The sequence below is a fragment of the Podarcis gaigeae genome, assembly GCF_964106915.1.
Source record: "Podarcis gaigeae genome assembly, chromosome: 5".
Lineage (NCBI taxonomy): Eukaryota > Metazoa > Chordata > Lepidosauria > Squamata > Lacertidae > Podarcis > Podarcis gaigeae.
The window spans coordinates 42,541,246-42,560,264 of record NC_139681.1 but is presented as its reverse complement, the minus strand read 5'-3'; the positions used below and the strand labels follow the sequence as shown (position 1 = coordinate 42,560,264).

The following is a 19,019-nucleotide window of genomic DNA, read 5'->3' as shown; positions in this document are numbered from 1 at the left end:
CAGAAAATTACCTTAGTCTGATATTTTCTTAGAAATTTGACAGCTGATTTCATGGCGTGCTCATATCGATATATATTGATTAGTTAAATAAGATGAGTTCTGTTATAAAAAATGCATATAATTTAAGGAACAGTATTTTATGATAAGGTGAGCATAGCAGCATTTTTAAAATAAGAAATTCTGTGGGTAAAGCTATTGTGAAGCAAATTACACCAGCTACTACTATAATATGTGCTAAATTGCATATAGAATTTGGACAGATGCAGAAAGCTGACACTAGAGATCATACTGTCCTGAATCACTATGTCACGGGGTGAAATAACCTTCAAGAAAAGTGCTAACCTTCTCATCAGTGACTAGGTTATGTTTATTTTCTTATCTCAGGAATTTCTTAGTACTGCAAAGAAGGCAGTGTTAGAGTTGCAGTGTTTATTAAAAGGTGAGACAGGCTAACTATATATGTATTGAGCCGTCATCCTGGGAGCATCTTCTTCACATGCACCTGAAGCAGCACTGAAATACAGTGTTGCCTGTAATCAATAGGGCTTGGGAAGAATTGCTTGCTGCGACACACAGTCTTAGAGGACATAAGTGGGAAGAGAGAACTGTCTGGGCCTGTACAAAATTACATGTAGCAGTTGTTATATACAGTGATACCTCGATTGTAGAACGTAATCCATTCCGGAAGACTGTTCGACTTCTGAAATGTTCAAAAACCGAGACGCAAAGGGCTGGCTGCAAGTTCAGTTGGAAAAATTGAAAAACACGCAGCGGAAGCCATTCGACTTCTGAGGTGCGTTCAAAAACGGAAGCAATTACTTCTGGGTTTTCAGTGTTCGAAAACTGAAACGTTCAGTTTCTGAGACACTCATAAACCGAGGTACCACTGTGTGTGTGTGTGCGTGTACGTGTGCGTGTGTGTACACACACACACACGCACATTATATGTTTTAGAGAGAGAGTAAATGCAGTTTGTTGAACTTCATACTTGTGCCTCTGTTATCTGACACTTCAAGCCTCCAGTAGTCACTGTACCCCAGTTCTGACATTTGTGAATTCTCAGAACACTGGATTTTTATCCATGCAAAAAATCCCTTGCTCCCTACTTCGTGTAACATCTTGCTTGATAAAAAGTTCTGGAGAACTCAAACATTTGTGACCATTATGTGCCATTTTGGTTGGTCCCAATAAAAGTATTTCCCAACTGTGGATTTTGGAGTTTCCTCATGATTTATAATTTCAGAAGCCATAGAAAGATAACAGTTTCCCTTGTCAGCCTTTAATCATCAGTCAAGACTACAAGTGCAGTATCTATGCAGCATCCAAGTCAACATTGGAATTGGCAGGAATCCAGAAAGTCAACAGCAGCAACCTTTCTGGGAAAGTATGGAAATTGGCTGTAACTGGCTGCGGAATCAGTGTTCTAAACAGGAGCTGAAGCAGGATATCTAGTCTCTTTTAGGAATCCAGTACACACCCCAGCCAGGAAAGCACCAATGGTCTTCAGTTTGGCAATACAGTGGTACCTCGGGTTAAGAACTTAATTCATTCCGGAGGTCCATTCTTAACCTGAAACTGTTCTTAACCTGAAGCACCACATTAGCTAATGGGGCCTCCTGCTGCTGCCGCACTGCCGGAGAACGTTTTCTGTTCTCATCCTGAAGCAAAGTTCTTAATCCGAGGTACTATTTCTGGGTTAGCAGAGTCTGTAACCTGAAGCGTATGTAACCTGAAGCGTATGTAACCCGAGGTACCACTGTAATGGACATTGGTCCACCACACAAGTGACAGCTCTCATGCTTGTAAATACAGTGTCAGAATCAGTACATGATAGCAAATGTCAGCTGATTAAGAACGAGAAAACCCAGCATGGGAGTTCTGGAATTATCCTCTTGGCACACACAGGATTGCACAGTGACTACACAGAGTAGACTGGATTTTTCTCTGAATTCTTGAGCTTCTATTGTTGGAATCCCTCCCCCCCCCCCAATTTAAAATTTCAGAGGTACACAATGTTATACATCTGTGTATTTCACAGCCAAGACAGAGATTTGGCTGATTGCCTTTTTAGATTTTTGCCAATGGAATGTACAGGCAGTGAAGACTATATGACTAGGAGCCTTCAGCTGTGGAATTGCTGGGTTAGTTCCAAGTACGTGCAAATCGACTTCCACCAGCTTTTTGGCCGTTCTGGACTCCATTGCTACAGTGACAGTAGAAACCCATAACTGTGAGAATTCCTGTTGTTCTCAGATGACCACAGTCCTGTTGTCCTCTGGGTGTTTTAGAATACAACTCTTTCTGACCCAGCCAGCAACCAGAGATTATGGGAGTAAAAAACATCTGGAGGGTCCCAAATTAGGGGAAGAAGGCTAGTCTAAACAGTAGTTTGGCTCCTTGACCCGCAGCTCTCCAATCCTGCCTTGCCTGACCATTTCCAGTGGTGGACCTTGGGATCTCATATTGCAGCGGTGCCCTGTGTGATGACAAAATTTGGTGCCCCTCTGCCTCTTCCATTCTAAATAATAATTGTGGCACCCCCGAAGCTCTGCACTCCATGCAACCAAACCAGTTGTGCGTCCCAAAATCTGCCTCTGAATTGTGTGTAGCACCTCCAGTATGAGTCCCCCCCCCCGTGCTTTTTACTTTACTTCTTCTTCATCAACCTTTCTGCATTGTTCCCTTTTATTTTACCAACCTCTCCCCTTTAACACCTGAATCACTACCGTACAGCAGTGAGCCACACCTTAAGCACCCTGGGATATTCTTGGAGCCCTCCCCACTGTCTTAGTTCCCTCTCTTCCAGTGCAAGCCCTACCCTACCCTAGACCAGAAGACTGTGGCACTAGCTCAGCCAGTCATTTTGTACAGCTGCAGTGGGGCAGAGAGAGGGTGAAGTTTCTTAAGTAAAGTTTTTCCAGCTAGATGGAAAGTTTCTGGTGTTGGTTGTTGATTTTTTGCTGCTTTTAAACCTATACTCAGTTCTTGTAATGTTTCGATTAATGTTTTTAGCAGCTTTTAAAGATATGTCCATAAATCACCTTAGGTCCTGGGGTCAGCAACCTTTTTCAACCGTGGGCCACTCCACTGTCGCTCAGACCTTGTGGGGGGGCTAGACTATATTTTTTGGGGGGCAGGTGAACAAATTCCTATGCCCCACAACTAACCCAGAGATGTATTTTAAATTAAAGCACCCATTCTACTCATGTAAAAACACCAGGCAGGCCCCACAAATAACCCAGAGATGCATTTTAAATAAAAGGACACATTCCTGGACCATCTGCGTGCCGGATTTAAAAGGCAGTTGGGCCTTAGTTTGCCTACCCATGCCTTAGGACATAGATGTGGATGGTGATTCAAAAAATTAATAATAGGAATGGCAATAGTAACAATAGATAGTGTTTTGCATGCGTTTTAGGACACAGATCACTGCGATCACTGCAACAGAGATTGTGTGACCCTTCTTAAGTAATGTATTGCATGTGTTTACAAACATAGATCTTTATCTGAGTGCATGATAAAGTAGCATTGGAAGTGTCCCTCAGAAGACTGCCAATATTAATTGTGCTAGGGGCTCAGTTGCTGTCAAGTTGTGGTTAAGAGTTCAAACAGGATTCTTAAAGCATCTCAGCTAGAAAAGGCCAGATGTCTTTATTAAAATTAGGCTTCTTTGCAAAAAGTAACATAGTGTCTTTGCTGAGTCATACCAATTGAGGTTAATTAGACTGTAAGCAATTATGGGTTTGTAAGCTTTGCCAGTTATCAGAAGATAGATAGTTCCCTTTCTTCTTTTACATCTTTATGTAGTATTATAAAGAAGCATCTCCAGGATATTGTCTTTTAAACTGCAGCTCCCTATCTGTGCTTTCAGAATGTCAAACTAGTTTCTCTTCTTTGGGCAAAATGGATGAGGAGAATGGTAAAGTCTAAATTAGGAAGGGTCCAGATCTTGAAAGGTGGGAGGAGGAGGGTATCTGTATTAAGTAGAGGGTCCAGAGATTTATTTCAGCTGACTTTAGCCAGTAAATATTAGTTTATAGCTGAAAACTAAAAGCCGTGTGAGTAATTTCCACATGAAAAACAATGTTTATTCCTTTTTATGCTTTGATAAAGATGTGGACTTTTTGAAAGGTTCCCATACACCTGAGAACTTGCAGCCTTTTAACAGTCTCCCATTCGTATTAACTATACATGACATATGCTACAGCCCACAAAAACTCCAGGTTGGCAGAAACAAAAAAATAGTTGTCAAAGAGAATTTGATAGTGTGATTTACAGCGAGGAGGAAGGAAAAGAGCAGAAGCGCACACTAGGAATGTTTATGTTCGTAATTCTGTTAAGATTTGACACAATTGAGGTTCCATTTTAAATGCTCTGTTAGCAAAATGGCATTGACACGACGGGAAGCTTCACGTTGGTTTTAAATACTTTTGGGTCCCTTCTCAAATTGGTATGCCAGATCTCAGGTCTTCCCACTAGCAGTGCTTATATCTTCCAGGGAAGTGTGGCCGGACCCTGGCATGTTAGTTCATATTTCCACAAAGAAATTTAAACATGAAGACAGCCATGTGCAACTTCCATAGCATTGACTGAATTTTTGGTTGTAGGAGCCGTGCTAGTAATAGAATGCTTGAATCAAAATTAACCTACATATTCCAAACCCTCCCGATCTGGATTCCCCCAACCCAACTCTGCAGGTGGCAGAAAAAATTACACTGGTTTATTTTCTCACGCTAAAAACCAAGAATAAACCCCAAATACCTAAATCCCCCCTCCTCAGGAGGAGGGTGGGGAATCCCCAACATAGAACTACTACATCACCAACCAAGTTCGCCACATAATCCCATACATTCTAGAAGATGAGACAAAACAATGGGTATACCTGGAGAGAGATCACTCTCACCACCAAGGAAATACAACAAGTGAATAGTAAGAGAGTCCACACATGTGATGCTGACACAAAACCCCACACATATGCTAAGTAGAAGAAGAGAAGCACCCTACCCCACTCACCATTCCCCCTCTTTTCCCCCCAACCTAATACTGCATGCAACACTAATGTTTCACAGCAAACGGAACTGATCTGTAGAAAACACAACTTGAAAAAAGAGACAATGCACGTATTTTTGTAAACTAAGAAATCTTTAATAAAAATACATTGATACCACAAAAAAGGAGCAGCCCCATATAGAGCACCTTACAGTAATCCAGTCTGGAGTTACCAGAGCATGGAGTCCCATGGCCAAGTCATCTCTGTCCAACACAGAAAAGGCCCTCCTAGCCACTAATGCCACCTGAGGCTTTCCATGCTGACTTTTAAAGGGGGGAAAGGCAAACTATTCAGATCACACTTCCAAAGATTTGTTGGGAAGATCAGCGAGGGAGACAACCTCCTGCTCCTTACAAATTTTATGTCATGAGGGTCCTTAACTCTTCCTCCCTCACTTTTTCTGATTTTTGGTATTTATAACTAGCAATGTGAAACAACGGCATCTTTGTGTATAACAAAACACTCCCTCCAGAACATATCTTGCTGTAGATCCACTCATTTTGCTCATTAACAAATTGGCTTCAAAGTTACTGTCCTTGTGAGTTTTAGTAAACCTTAATTCATCCTGGTGTTTTGAATTCCTCATATTAGTTAATTCTATATTTGATTTATTGCCCAGTAGTTTACAATGTTTAATGTTTTGCTCCTGTTAATTAAGCTGCAACTCCTTTTTGATCACTTACTTATTAGTCCTTTGAGATAAGATTATTTTTTTGTGTATCTCATTGATATTTTAGAAATTGCTTTATTTCAGTATAAATTGATAGCTCCTCATTAGTGACTTGTATTGTTTTCTGGTTTTCCTTTTCATTTTATATTCTGTATGCTCACTTTCTGAACTGTCTGTGTTTTGTTTCATGGACTTTTCATAACAAGCTAGAAAACCTGCTGCAAGAGATTGCACAATACCCTGACATTATTTTCTTTATTTTGAAATGTCTCCTCATTTTCTGGGAACTTCTTAACAAGCTAGAAGGTCTATGTCCGCATGAGGAAAAAACTTAGCATTCTGAATTTAATGGCACAACAATGTATGATCAGCTACTACGTCTCTAAGCCAAGAGGTAAGCAACATGAGGTCCTCCAGATGTGGTCTAGAATTCCGGTTACTCTTGACCGTAGACCATACTGACTGGGTATGATGGAAATCCAAAAAATAGGGAAGGAACCAGGTGTTGGCTATTTCTGCTCTAAGTAGTTATCTGGTAATTGGGTCTTGATCCTGGATATGCTAGAGTTATAGCTCAGATACAATGATGAGCTATTATGTCTGTAAGCCAGGAGTAAGCAACATGAGGTTCTCCAGACGTGGTCTAAGTTATAGCTCAGATCCAAGCACACCACTGAGAGACCTAGGCACACGATGAAACCAAATGGCAATAAGAAGGTGCTGCAGAACACTCCCTCTTTAAAGTAATTCTTACTCTGGCTCCTTCAGGTATAAATCAGAATCCTTCTAGCAAGGCCTCCCAAACCCAATCCTCTGCCTTGTCTGCGATTGTTGTTAGCTTCTTTCTGCTATAGTGGGAACTTGATTGTTTGCTGCAGACTTCCACTATACAACTAGACTTGGTTTGGGGGGATTTCACCTCCTTAATTTAAAACCTCTTGTCTTACAAAGGCGAATCATCTAACAACAGAGGTACATATTTGACCAGCATAGGTTTGAGTAGGGATGCGTTCTAATTTCAAGACAAGACAAGCTCAATTCTTCATTCTTTTTGTAATTTTCCTTTTTCTGTGGAATTTTGGCCTACTGCTGCAATATTTGCGTTTTATTTTTAGTGAAAAATTAAAAACAACAAACCCTCTTGATACGTTACAAAAAAAATGTTTAAATAAATAAATAAATCATGCTCGTCATTCTTCCTCTCTCCCCAACCAAAAGAGTAATTCCTATTATCACATGAGGTTCTGTTTGGAAGAAACAGAAACACATGTGCATTGTTAGCTGAGAGTGAAACTGATCTCAGTGTACTATTTGCATATCTCAATATCAAGAGTTGTGCCTCACACAACACAGAAGCAGGGAATGCAGGGTTGTTGTTTTTGGCTGCCCTGTCCTGTTTTCCAAATTTCTCAAAAACATATTGTCATCTTGATACTTGTATATACTCATTTTGCTTTGCAGCGGCTTCTTCTAAATCGCCGCTACATGTTTTTTATGAACGCACATTTACAAAAATTAAAAATCATTTAGGGCTAGCTCACACGTTTCCATGTGATGTCCCTCAAGAGAGTATCTTGTTTGAAGACACACAGCTATCATGTACAGTGGTACCTCGGGTTACAGATGCTTCAGGTTACAGACTCCGCTAACCCAGAAATAGTACCTTGGGTTAAGAACTTTGCTTCAGGATGAGAACAGAAATCGTGTGGCGGCAGTGGGAGGCCCCATTACCTAAAGTGGTACCTCAGGTTAAGAACGGACCTCCGGAACGAATTAAGTCCTTAACCCGAGGTACCACTGTACCAGCAATGTGGTTTCTGAAACTGTAGCAACTGAGAAATAGGCTGCCACATTCTCAGAAATTGCCATGAGAATGTGCAATGTGTAAATACATCCTGGGGAACATTGTCGGGAGGCAAACCTGAGCGTATTAAATGAGCCCTGTCCTTCCGCAACTTCTGCGCTTTGAGCAATGGGAGCCACATCTCATATAGGCCATGATTCTTTATACTGTTTGCTGTAGAATAGCCCCAGAAGTTCCAAGTCAACAGGGAAGTTCTCTTACTGTGACACTCAGGAATGTGTATGCATGTAGGCATTTCGCTATTAGAAATACTTGCAGATGTTTACTTTTATGTATCACAGGGACAGAGCTAACTCTCATGCGTTTACATGAGAAAAAGTGACTGAGGCTTGGGCTGTGAGCATTCAGACTCACCCACAGGATGCGAGCACAGCGTTTAGTTTCTAAAGGTTTGGCTTCACGTTGCAGCAATAGGCTTAGACTGCCAACATCCCTCCCATCTATGAAGTGCAAGGTAATTCTGTGGCTGAGTGTGGATTCTGGCACTCATAACCAATGGCAAAAAAAGTGTTTTGTTTTGTTTTGTTGAAATCCTTCCAAAGATTTGTATGCAGAGTAGGTCTGCACACAGAAACCTGTACTAGATCTACCAGATGCCTCGCAGTGTCTGTTTGATGTCAGAAAATAAGTAACAACTTAGTAATGAAGAATTAGGCAGAAGTGCTTGAACATGTGTTAGGAAGTAGCTCTGAGGAGATGGAATTACAGAAATAGAATTTCTTGCACATTTTAAGAGCCAGGGAATGTGAAGTTAATATCAAAGGCAGTGTGAAAACAGCTGCATTGTTTAAGTACACAAACGAATAATTGGAAATATGCATTGCGCTGGAACCCTAGTAATAAAAACTATATGTGCAAACTTTTTATATCCTTTTCTTGCTTATGCAGTAGTCTTTGTGTCTTTTAATATACTTGTGACTGTTTGAAGACTTTGGTATTCTGACTTTGTGTGTTTTTTCCGCCCTCTGAGAAACCAATAGCGGTACAAACATTGCCTAATGACATAGTGACCAAAAAGGGGGAAAAGGAAAAATCAATTTGTAATCTGATTTGAGGTTTTTGATTTCCTCTGATGAGTTTAAATTTCATTAAAAGCAACCTTATTCATACATAAAAGAAATCCTTGAAGGGTAAAACAGGGAATTGTCTCAAAGAATCTCAACTCTTTTGTGCTATTTATTCATTGCATTAATTGTGAGGTGCAACATGTGGTGTCAGTTGGCAGATGTACTGTTATCAAGCCTGTGATCAGCGAATGGAGGGAGCAAAGGCACAAGGGCTCACATTCAAAAATCGTTCTTTGGCATATTGACACTTTAGTTATCAACAACCCTTATTATCTGCTTAGAGCTAGATCACAGCTTGCTGGTGACATAATAAGCTACAAATCACCGATGGTGCCTTCTTTCTGCATTCTCTTAATTGTATGTATTCTCTAGAAAAAAAATATCATTGGGGCCTCTTGTCTTGATGAGAAATTGACATTTTCTGACTGATTATTTGGGAGCACTATGTGAGGTAGATAAGACTTATAGTTGTTTTAAAGGAGGGCAGCCATTCTTTCAGGGGCCTCTTTATTGCTCTAGTTGACCCACTTGATGAGTATGGATTTCATGAGGTCTTTTTCAGCATTTGAACTATAAAAGGTTCAGAATGACACCACCCCTTATAGACAAAAGATAACCTTGCCCTTTGAATATATTGATTCTTTATTAACTAGGCTGTTTAATGCAATGAAATGAGGCATTAGATTGAAGTCCATTTCAAGTGCTTTGAATAATCTTTAAAAGCTTGAAAGACTTTAAAAGGCTGCTCTACAGTAATTGGCATATATATTTTAGTGTCTCCATTCCTTAGTTTTGATTAGAAATATAAAGATAAAAATTTCTTAAAAGTCCTTCTAAATTGACTTTACATTCCCCACCCCCATACCAGGGCTATTACTGTGTTACACATACTTGAGGGGGTAATTCATTCATCATTTCCACAAGACACAGGTACTAGTGTAACTGGTGGAAGTATTAACCCCTTTTTGTGTTATATCAGCCTATGTCTTGTCATTTATAAATAGTTCTATAAATTAATATTTTTTCTTATGTTTGCATTTTCTCTGTGGTGAATATTAGCAGTACATCCATTTTCTTCTTCTTTCAATGTCTGAGATAAAGTCCTACAGAATAGTGTCGAAACTTTGCAGCCTTGGGTTTTCCCAATAGTCTTTGGAATGCACCTGATGATAGCATTGGCATTTAAGTGGCCACGCTTTCATGCTTTTCTGGAAGTAGAGGAGGAGGAGGAGGAGGAGGAGTTTGGACTTGATATCCCACCTTTCAGTCCCCTTAGGAGTCTCAAAGCTGCTAACAATCTCCTTTCCCTTCCTCCCCCACAACAAACACTCCGTGAGGTGAGTGAGTGACGCTGAGAGACTTCAGAGAAGTGTAACTGACCCAAGGTCACCCAGCAGCTGTATGAGGAGGAGCAGGGAAGCGAACCCGGTTCACCAGATTATGAGTCTACCGCTCTTAACCACTACACCATGTGGAGGAGCTGGAAGTAGTTCCTCCCTCCTGTAAGGCACACATGGCTGTGGTATGAGCTGTCCCAAATTTCAGAGGGACTTCAGAAGTTGCTTCCAACCCTGGAAGCAAGAACAAAACAGCAGGGAAACACCAGGATGCATTTGTTCTGGGCATAAAGGGGCTCTTCACATCACCTCTGTTTATTCTTTTTGGGTTTGGTTGTTGTTATTTTTGCTCCATAGTCTTAAGAAATCGAGATGATTTTTACAGAAGCTAATTAGGATGACAATGATATATTTGAATTCAAGAGCTTTAGTCTGAAACAAATACAATATGTAGCGTTTCATAAAATGGGAGGAGAAATACTTCCTGAGTTAGTCTGGCATACAAATCTGTGAGCTGTGCTATGCTGCGCGTGAAAGCATTAATCAGAAATGGAGCAAACCACAGTATCTAATTATATTATATATAACTGCAAATGTGTGCTAGTTACCACCATAGCATCATGAATCTGAAAATGATCTCATATAGAACATAAAGCCGTCAATGTGTTCTAACCCTGATGGGTGAAGAATCAGAGGCACCTTCATTCTGAATTACCAGTTTCTGTGGAGCAACAGTGGAAAGAGGCCCTTATTGTCCTGCTAGGGGTTATTTTCCCTGTGAGAAACAGGATGCTAACCTAGGCAGGCCTTTCATCTGGTCTAGGAGGGCTCTTATGTTCTCAAGAATAATGAGTTTGTTGCTCTGCACTATGATAGACTCACCTATTCTCTCCGCCCTAATTAAGAAACCAGGAAACAAGAATCTGTATATTTGAGTATTAGTCCTAATGTTAATTTCAGAAGTGTTTAAGGAGTGGCAGAAAGGCAATTTTATATTTACTGAGTTGTGTGGTAGCCTTTTAAAAAAGTCCCACTTCATGTTCTTGCTTTCTAGACTTGATGTAGCTTTCGACATTACAGCAAAAGTTGATTAGCAGATGTCTCGATAAATGACTGTTTCTGTATTTGAAGATATCAAGTGGTTTCACGCATTATAAGCAATGATAAGCACATAATTGCCACTTTTCAATGAAATGTTTGAAGATACCATGAAGTGATAAAGCAGTCTCTTAGGTGTATATAGCCTTAACTATTATTATTTTTTAAGATAAAAATTGTTGGCCTACCTGTCATCTGTGAGGCCTCCTAAGACTCTGATTCACTGGCTCGGTTGCTGCAAATACTGTATCATGGAATATTCGCCAGCATTCTAGCTGCTCTTGGGGATGCTGGCAGCAAAATAATTTTGTCCTGCAGGTTCTGTGACTGTGAAGTGTAAGCTTTGTTTGGCTGCCAATCACCTCACAGAGGGGGCCTAAGGACAGGAGTAATGTGCAACTGGCAGAAAGTAAAGGAGGGAAGTGAAGTGTTGCTTGTGCAAGCAATGCTTAGGGCTGGGAAGTTAAGTGGGAAAAGTGGGCAGGTGGAGGAGAAACGGGAGAACACATACTGGCAATGAAACAGAGATCTGCAGTGTTTGATTGTGGCTAAAGTGTGAGATAAGGAGGTGCAGAAAAGGTATTTGGTTCAGGAAAGAGAGGGAGGGAGGGGGGTAAAAAGAAACTTTACACTATGCCTAGGTACTGAGAGCATTGACTTTCTGTGTTCTGTGGATGAACAAGAGAGCATTTTACACTGGCAGCCTGTGAATGAGTGAGCTAACATACAGCAAAACTCAAGAGATTATGCTGCTGGCTGACCTTCACATGGTGATTTGACAGATGTCCAGCCAAATTTTTGAACATAGGAAGCTGCCTAGTCAGACCAGCTTCCTAGGTTATTGCTTACTTGGGCTGGCAGCGACTCTCAAGGCTTTCGGGCAGAGGCCTCCCTAGCAACTACCTGAAATCCTTTCTCTAGGATGTGAACCCACTCTCGTGTTTGTGTACTTAAATAAGCATTTGTAAAACGTTTTGCTGTCATTTAATTCTCTCCCCACCCTACCCCCCCACAAGATTTGTGCAGGGTCTGTTGAACATGCTTGATATGGAACCAGTTTTCGTTGCTGCCTTTGTGGTTTTTAAAACATGGTTGGAGTTGTGTTACTGTTTGATGCTTTAATTCAGTTTATTGTAAGTTGCTGTGGGTTCTCAGCTGCTGAGCTAGAAAGGCTGCTCATAAACATTTGGTATGGTTTTTTTTTAAAGCATTACCCGTCTCATTGTAGAAGGGAGTTCAGTGGCTTTGGTGATCTTTATATGCATAAGTACATTCTACTACTAGGGGCTGCCTTTGAGATTCGTTTGGAGGTTGCAGCTCCAATGAGTATGTTGACGGGCTTGGCTGGGTGAGATCATACATTGTAGGTCCTTAAAGATCAAAAGTGGTTGTTTCTTTGCTACCAAGACAAATTCCAGGTGCTGGTTTTATATAGAAATACATGTGTGTGCATGCACAAACACACATACACAAACAGCTTAGGACCCAGTTATTTAAAGAAATACCTCTCCCTGAAGTTTTGCCCATGGTCAGAGATCCAACAGGTAGGCCCTTTTGGTTATTCAATCACAAATAACCAGGAAACTCATGGCAGAGTCTTCCCAGTTATATCTCCTCGACCGTCTCTTCAGCCCATCCCACTTAAAGTTAGCTGAGTGGTGACACTTAGCAGCTTTCAGTACTAGTCAAAAACGATTTTGTTCCGCTAGTCTTTTGTATGAATCTTATTTGGCTTACGTTTCTGAGTATAACTGGAGAACTATGTTTATTATGGCTATCTGTGACCTATGGCTTTGAATTGTTTTTAATGAATTGTATAGTTGTGACCTGCTCTGAGATCATCCATGATAAAGGAGGGGATATACATTTTATTTTTTAAAAGAATAGACATAGCTGTGGATGTTTTTTCTCCTGATTTGTTATGACAAAAGCAGGATTTGCTCTTCTTAAAATCTGATTAAATGCCCAGTAAAATGCTTTAGCTGGTTTCTTAGAGTTAGGATTTTTCCCCGATAAAGTGCACAAAATTCGAGCAATTAAGTAGATGCTCATGGGTCATCTATTTGCTAGGAAGGGAAGTTATATATATCCATATTTGTCCACACAGGGTCAAACTATTAATAAAGGGTTTTAAAAAATGAATATTGTTTACTGACATACATAAATTGAACTTTTGCTCTAAGTCAGGGGTCAGCAAACTTTTTCAGCAGGAGGCTCGTCCACTGTCCCTCAGACCTTGTGGGGGGCTGGACTATATTTTGGGGGAAAAATATGAACGAATTCCTATGCCCCACAAATAACCCAGAGGTGCATTTTAAATAAAAGCACACATTCTACTCATGTTAAAACACTGATTCCTGGACCGTCCGCATGCCGGATTTAGAAGGCAATTGAGCCGGATCCGGCCCCCGGGCCCTATTTGCCTACCCATGTTCTAAGCTATTAAAACCCATATTGCATTAAATGGTAGAAGAATGCAACAGTGTTTTGCATATTGGTGCTTTTTTGTGACTAAAACACAGAGATGAGTAAGGGGGCTTGGGGCAATGGCTTTTCCAAGCAACTTTGGTGCCGTGCAATGAAACAGCATATAAGTACATCATAAAAAGTAATGCAATTTTACTTGATGCCATTGTGGCTTTTGCACAAATAAGTCTTTATCCCCACCTCCTGAACACATCTTGGTACTCTTCCAGTCACCTGCATATGCATCATGATGCCCAGCAAAAGCAGTTACCTGGGTACACCCTAGTACGGAGGTGACTGCTGTTGTTTGACATGTCTGAATTCACTTTATCACAGGGAGAACTCACACGTGCATATTTATCAGTGAATGAAAGCAACATTTAAGGCTGCAGTCCTAACCTCACTTACTTGGAAGTAAGCCCTGCTGAATTTGACGGGTTAGGGTTGCTTAGGACATAGAATTGTGCTGTCAGTGTGCTGTAGTGCAGGGGTATGTGACAAACTTATCACAAGTAGAACACAACAGCATTTTTTGCTTCACCTGACATCAGGTCAAACCCAGCAGTTTTCACTGGAAACAGCTCACAGAAGCTCAAGTGATGAAACATCTAGTGTTGTACGTGAACATAGAAATGAACCCTTAGTTAAGCCTTGGGGGGGGGTACATTCTTAACACTTTCAGAATGAAATTAACAGTCCCAGCTGTTGGTGGCTTGTGTTTTTGGCTATTTTAATAATCAAACCTGAAAAATTACCAGAAGTGAAATTCACAGACAAGAAATACTTTAATTAAATATTGTGTAAAATGAACATTTTTATACAGTTAAATATCTGAAAAATGTACAGATAAAACAATCTTATTGTAGGGTCTTTAACAGTAAAATCTACCATTTAGTGAAGTTTTCCGTTTGGAGACAATGAAGCAATGAGTGCATTGACTAATTAATCTAAAACACAAACAGATTGCGTTTATGAAGAAACTTGCAAACTTTCTTAAGATGTACATATGACCTTTCTTTTTAAGATCAAAACCTTATTATATAAAATAAAACTGAGGCAATTCAGTTTCAAAGTGACTTCTTAGGCTTTCCCACTTAGCTAACCTTATTGGCTAATTATTTGTGATATATTGTTTCAGTTTTCAAACCTTTTATAAACGTTTCCTGAAAATGTGCATTTTTCGTATTTAAAAAATGGTCCCTCCTTTTTGCTTAGAACTTTAATTCTGCTGCAGTTTGCAAAAAAATGTTTTTGCAGTGCTGCATTTACAAAGCATTTAGTGCAAAGAAAGAAAGCGGGGGACCAGCTGTCTAAGGATTGGCACTAACAGGCACGATATTATTGAAGAGGTCATTCCAGTTTATAAATTACAGTCAACGCTGTAGGTCTAGCTACCAAAAACGGGGGGTGGGGGTGGGTTGGAATCTGTAAATAAAACAACTTATAAAAATTGTGCATGATCCGAATTGCATACAAGCCTTTCTCTCTGTTAAACAGTGCTGGGTTACAGAATATGCAGAGTGCAGCAGAAAGCAGACACACAAAGGAGTGACACAGTTGTACACCAGGGATGCAATCAACCAAGCACTGCTGTGGTCCTACAACCAGCCATTTTCATGGGGTTGGTAAAGCATCACCCCCCCCAATAGATGAGTGCAGTAAATTAGAAGATTGTACCCCAGGTTTGTGCTTCTTTTTTTTTTACACCATAAATCATCTAGATGAAGTAGCGATTAATTGTGGTGTAGGCCCATGATAAAACAGCACAAAAAGTTCTTCAGAAGTCTACTTTTAAGGCATCCAAGTAGTTAATGTGGCAAACACTTTTAAGTAAAACATCAGAAGTGGATTTTTATTTTATAAGCTTTTAGGCCTCTGGTTCCCCCCTCCCTCCCAGTAAACACAGTTCAGCTATGTGGCAAAGTCATGGGGTGGCAGATAAAATGACTTTTTACAATCTTTTTTTAAAAAAAAAGATAGAAAAAGAAAATAAGGCATGAGACAAAACAGGGTTTTTTTAAAAACAAAAAACAAAAATGCTAACACAAAATAGGAGAATCTTCTTTTTCTTGTGGCTGCATCACATGCACGTATTCTACTAGTATTTATTACAGCCATGTGGCACAATTCCGTTTTAACTATACAACAAACAACTTTATTTCAAAATCATTTGTTCAGATAACTTAAAAATAATATAAAAATAAACAATGTTTTTTTCCCTCAAAACAACAAAAAAAGGATGGAAAGTCCAAACAAATAACAACTTTCTGAAATACAAATGAAATGAATGAACACAAATTTATTTTAACAGAAACACATGAAGGCAGCTGTTCTTGGCTTAATGCTTTTCACAGCATCACAATACCAGTCAAATGACGAAAAAACATACATACAAGGGGGGAGAAAATGATAAAAAGCAATATACAAAATTTCAAAGATAAATACAATATTTATAATCAATATGTTACAAAATAAATTCCCTTGGTAGATTGCAAGTGTTTATGTGAAAGAAAGTGTTGTAATGTATGACTATTTTATTCCTTATCTTTATAAGGAATAAAATTTGCTGATCTAAATATTTAAGTGGATCTGAAAAAAATTCAAGACAAGTGTATAAATATTTAGCTACAACTTTGGCAAAATCACAAAAGTCTACAATTTTATAACCACATACAAAACACATTAGGGAAGAAGGATCTAGAAGTCAAAAGGACAATTTTCTGGTACAAGAAACATAGACTTCACAGTAGCCTAAGAATGCAATAGTATACAGTGCTAGCAAAAGTTGAAAAAATGTTGCAGATCACACTTGCTTAACAGGAAGCTCTAGCAGTGGAAGTATATTTTTTTAACCAACAGACAGTAGCATTTTTTTCTCTGTCAGTGTGCTTGTTGAAGGCAAGAGAATTCAATATCAAAGTTACAATTTCTAACTACAATAAGTTACAAAGTTCCATTTCCTTAAGATGAAGTTAAGCAATGATAAACCCTCCCACCCTCCCTAGCTCCCAAAATTTTCCCAAATCATATATTCATCCTTTTTTCCCAGTTTTGATGGCTCATACCTCCTTGGCCCCCTTTTTTCACCACAAAAAAATATTTCACATTATAGAGATACACAACCATTGTGAATCTAGTTATGAGTACAGAAAAATGTTTTGGAGGCGTTTTTCATCAGTGTTTCATGATAATCAAAATGGTGCATCCACAAAGTTTTTCCCGACACATAGCAAGTACTAGACATAGCCAAGACGTAATCAGAAACTTTATACAAAATAGGCGTCGCTTTTTCCTTATTCTTCAGGATCAAGAAATGTGAAAATAAGAGAGAAGTTCAGTTAATAAAATGGAATAGTTCATGAAGAAGTTGATTGTTTGCATGTTGATTCTTAGTAGTTTAAATAAAATCTTTAAACAAAGTTTTTTTTTTGTAGCATTTCAATGTTTTGCTGATTGTATTTTGAAGATACTGTTTCCATCAGCATGTCTTATATACTAAACTTGTCCCCTAAAAAGCTCATCTTCTGAAGCTTGGTGCTACGGTAGGTAAACAAAAATGAATTTACATTGGCGGGACTACAAGCCCAGACATAGCTGAAAGAAAGAGAAAAAGAACTATTAAATATGTGTATAAGCATTATTAGAACTTGCAAAGAAGAAGAAGAAGAAATCCCACCATGCACACAAAGTTCCCAGAAGTACCAACTTCCACAAAACATTTAGGGACATCCACCAAACCTATTTCACATAATATATGGGCTGTGATCCAGAGGACTGTGGCTGGCAGTTGGGAGAATACAGCTCCTGCCGCTTTGCAGGCAGATGTGTATGTTCTTGCCAAAGTTATGTGCTGGATTAGTGGTGTGAAACATTTCCACATGTGAAACAGATCCTCTGCATGCAAGAGTATTGCACCAGGAAATGAGCTGTGATGCATACAGAAGTTGATTACTGCATGTAGATCATCATCTCTGGATCACAGAGCATGATAGGATATGTGTGTGTGTGTGTTTTCTTAAAATCCGGGTGGACTGCTGATGGACATTTTCAACATTTAATATTACAACATAGTTTACATGCAGTAGCTGCCAGACTGTTTTTGTCATCTGTTACTAGTATATCAGGCTATCCAATGAGGGAAGGGGTTTTGTTTTCCCCACTCAAACATTTTAAATTATTTTTAAAATAGGACTTTCCTACCAGAGCAAAGACTTCACTTTTAAAATGAAAAGGATTCTGACATTTTTTTGTGCAAAGCATCCTGCCTCCCACATGTGTGATATTTCTCTTAGCGTTTTGTTAATGGCAAACAGTGGCCCAGACTCCCTGGAGACTGCCTATGTTGACAGCTGAGAAACAACATGGTCACTTTTGGTAATGTCAGACAAGGCCAGCTCACTCACCAATCAAGGACCAGACACTTCTCAAGTTCCCTAAATGAAAATCTGACTAACCTTAGCTTTTTCTCTTTTTCCAAGCACTCAAGCCTAAGTGGAAAGCCTCAATTTTGACATTCTGTTAATTGTACTTTATCCTAATAGTATGCTGACTTTAATAAGTCAATGACTTTCTGAGATCAAAGTCAAGTATAGTACACCTGCTTTGGAATCTGTCAAAGCACTATAAAAAGACATGAGATTAAAATCTTCCACTTGCTAGCTCAATTTGTTTCTTAAAAAATGCTTAGAGCCCAATCCCTTGTTAGTCTGTGTGCGCCACACAAAGCTCAGGATCAAGGTACTCAGTAGTGATGCAAAGAGATCTGAGTCCCTTTGTTCTGGCACTGGGAACTGGCACCAGCCCCTGGATTTAGGTTAGTAGCCACCACTACTTCAGCACTGGGAGAATACTATGCAGGGCACTTAGGAGAGACAAGTCATTTGGTGGCCCCCTGTGTCTCGTCCAAGAATGGGCCAGTAGACCCTAATGCATGTGTCAGCAAAGACCTGTAACAGGGATTTTCTCTGGATACTAAAAGCGATCGGGGCACACTTTCCTAATACTGGACGCTGTGATAGCTGTGCCGTACATATGGCATATCAAGGGAAAGGACTGGGCTTGTTAAACAGGGAGAAGCTAAATTTTGTCATTATGTTCTAGTTATCTCCTTGGCAAGAGTATAATTTGGACTGTTTTAACCTTATGGTGTTTAAATTTTGTCTTGATCATTCTCATTAATTTATGTACAAGAAACATTAATACATTTTTGATGTAGTGATGCGAACTTCAATTTCCCAGTTCATTAATCTCAAAAAATATCAATTTATCTCAGATTTGCTGTTGTGGGTTTTCCTGAAAGCTGGTTGTATTTCTTATGTAATACACTCTCTTTGTCTGGCCACCCATGTACTGTATATACTAGAGTATAAGCCGACCTGAATATAAGCCGAGAAAGGTAATTTTAGCACAAAAAACTGGGAAAACCTATTGACGGTGACTTATTGACGGTGAAGCCGGTTCACCACAA

At 39.5% G+C, this 19,019-nt stretch overlaps 1 protein-coding gene and 1 long non-coding RNA gene across 36 annotated transcripts in view; one reads left to right on the top strand and one right to left on the bottom strand.

Annotated features, from left to right (window-relative positions):
* Positions 1 to 19,019, top strand: part of LOC310845691 — an 87,433-nt gene that overhangs the window by 28,595 nt on the left and 39,819 nt on the right. The gene's annotated exons all lie outside the window — the stretch shown is intronic.
* The window catches only part of EBF3 (EBF transcription factor 3), a 184,726-nt gene continuing 180,949 nt past the window's right edge, over positions 15,243 to 19,019 (bottom strand). For 24 of the 33 annotated variants that reach the window (XM_083741035.1, XM_083741053.1, XM_083741036.1 and 21 more), the window contains one exon: positions 17,047 to 17,146. Coding sequence is in view for 9 of the 33 variants with exons in the window: in XM_083741055.1 (XP_083597181.1) it covers positions 17,115 to 17,146 (32 nt within the window). In the remaining 24 variants the exon portion in view is untranslated. Of the gene's footprint in view, positions 17,147 to 19,019 lie in introns of all 33 variants that reach the window. The other 9 variants (XM_083741055.1, XM_083741058.1, XM_083741050.1 and 6 more) reach the window with 1 other exon arrangement.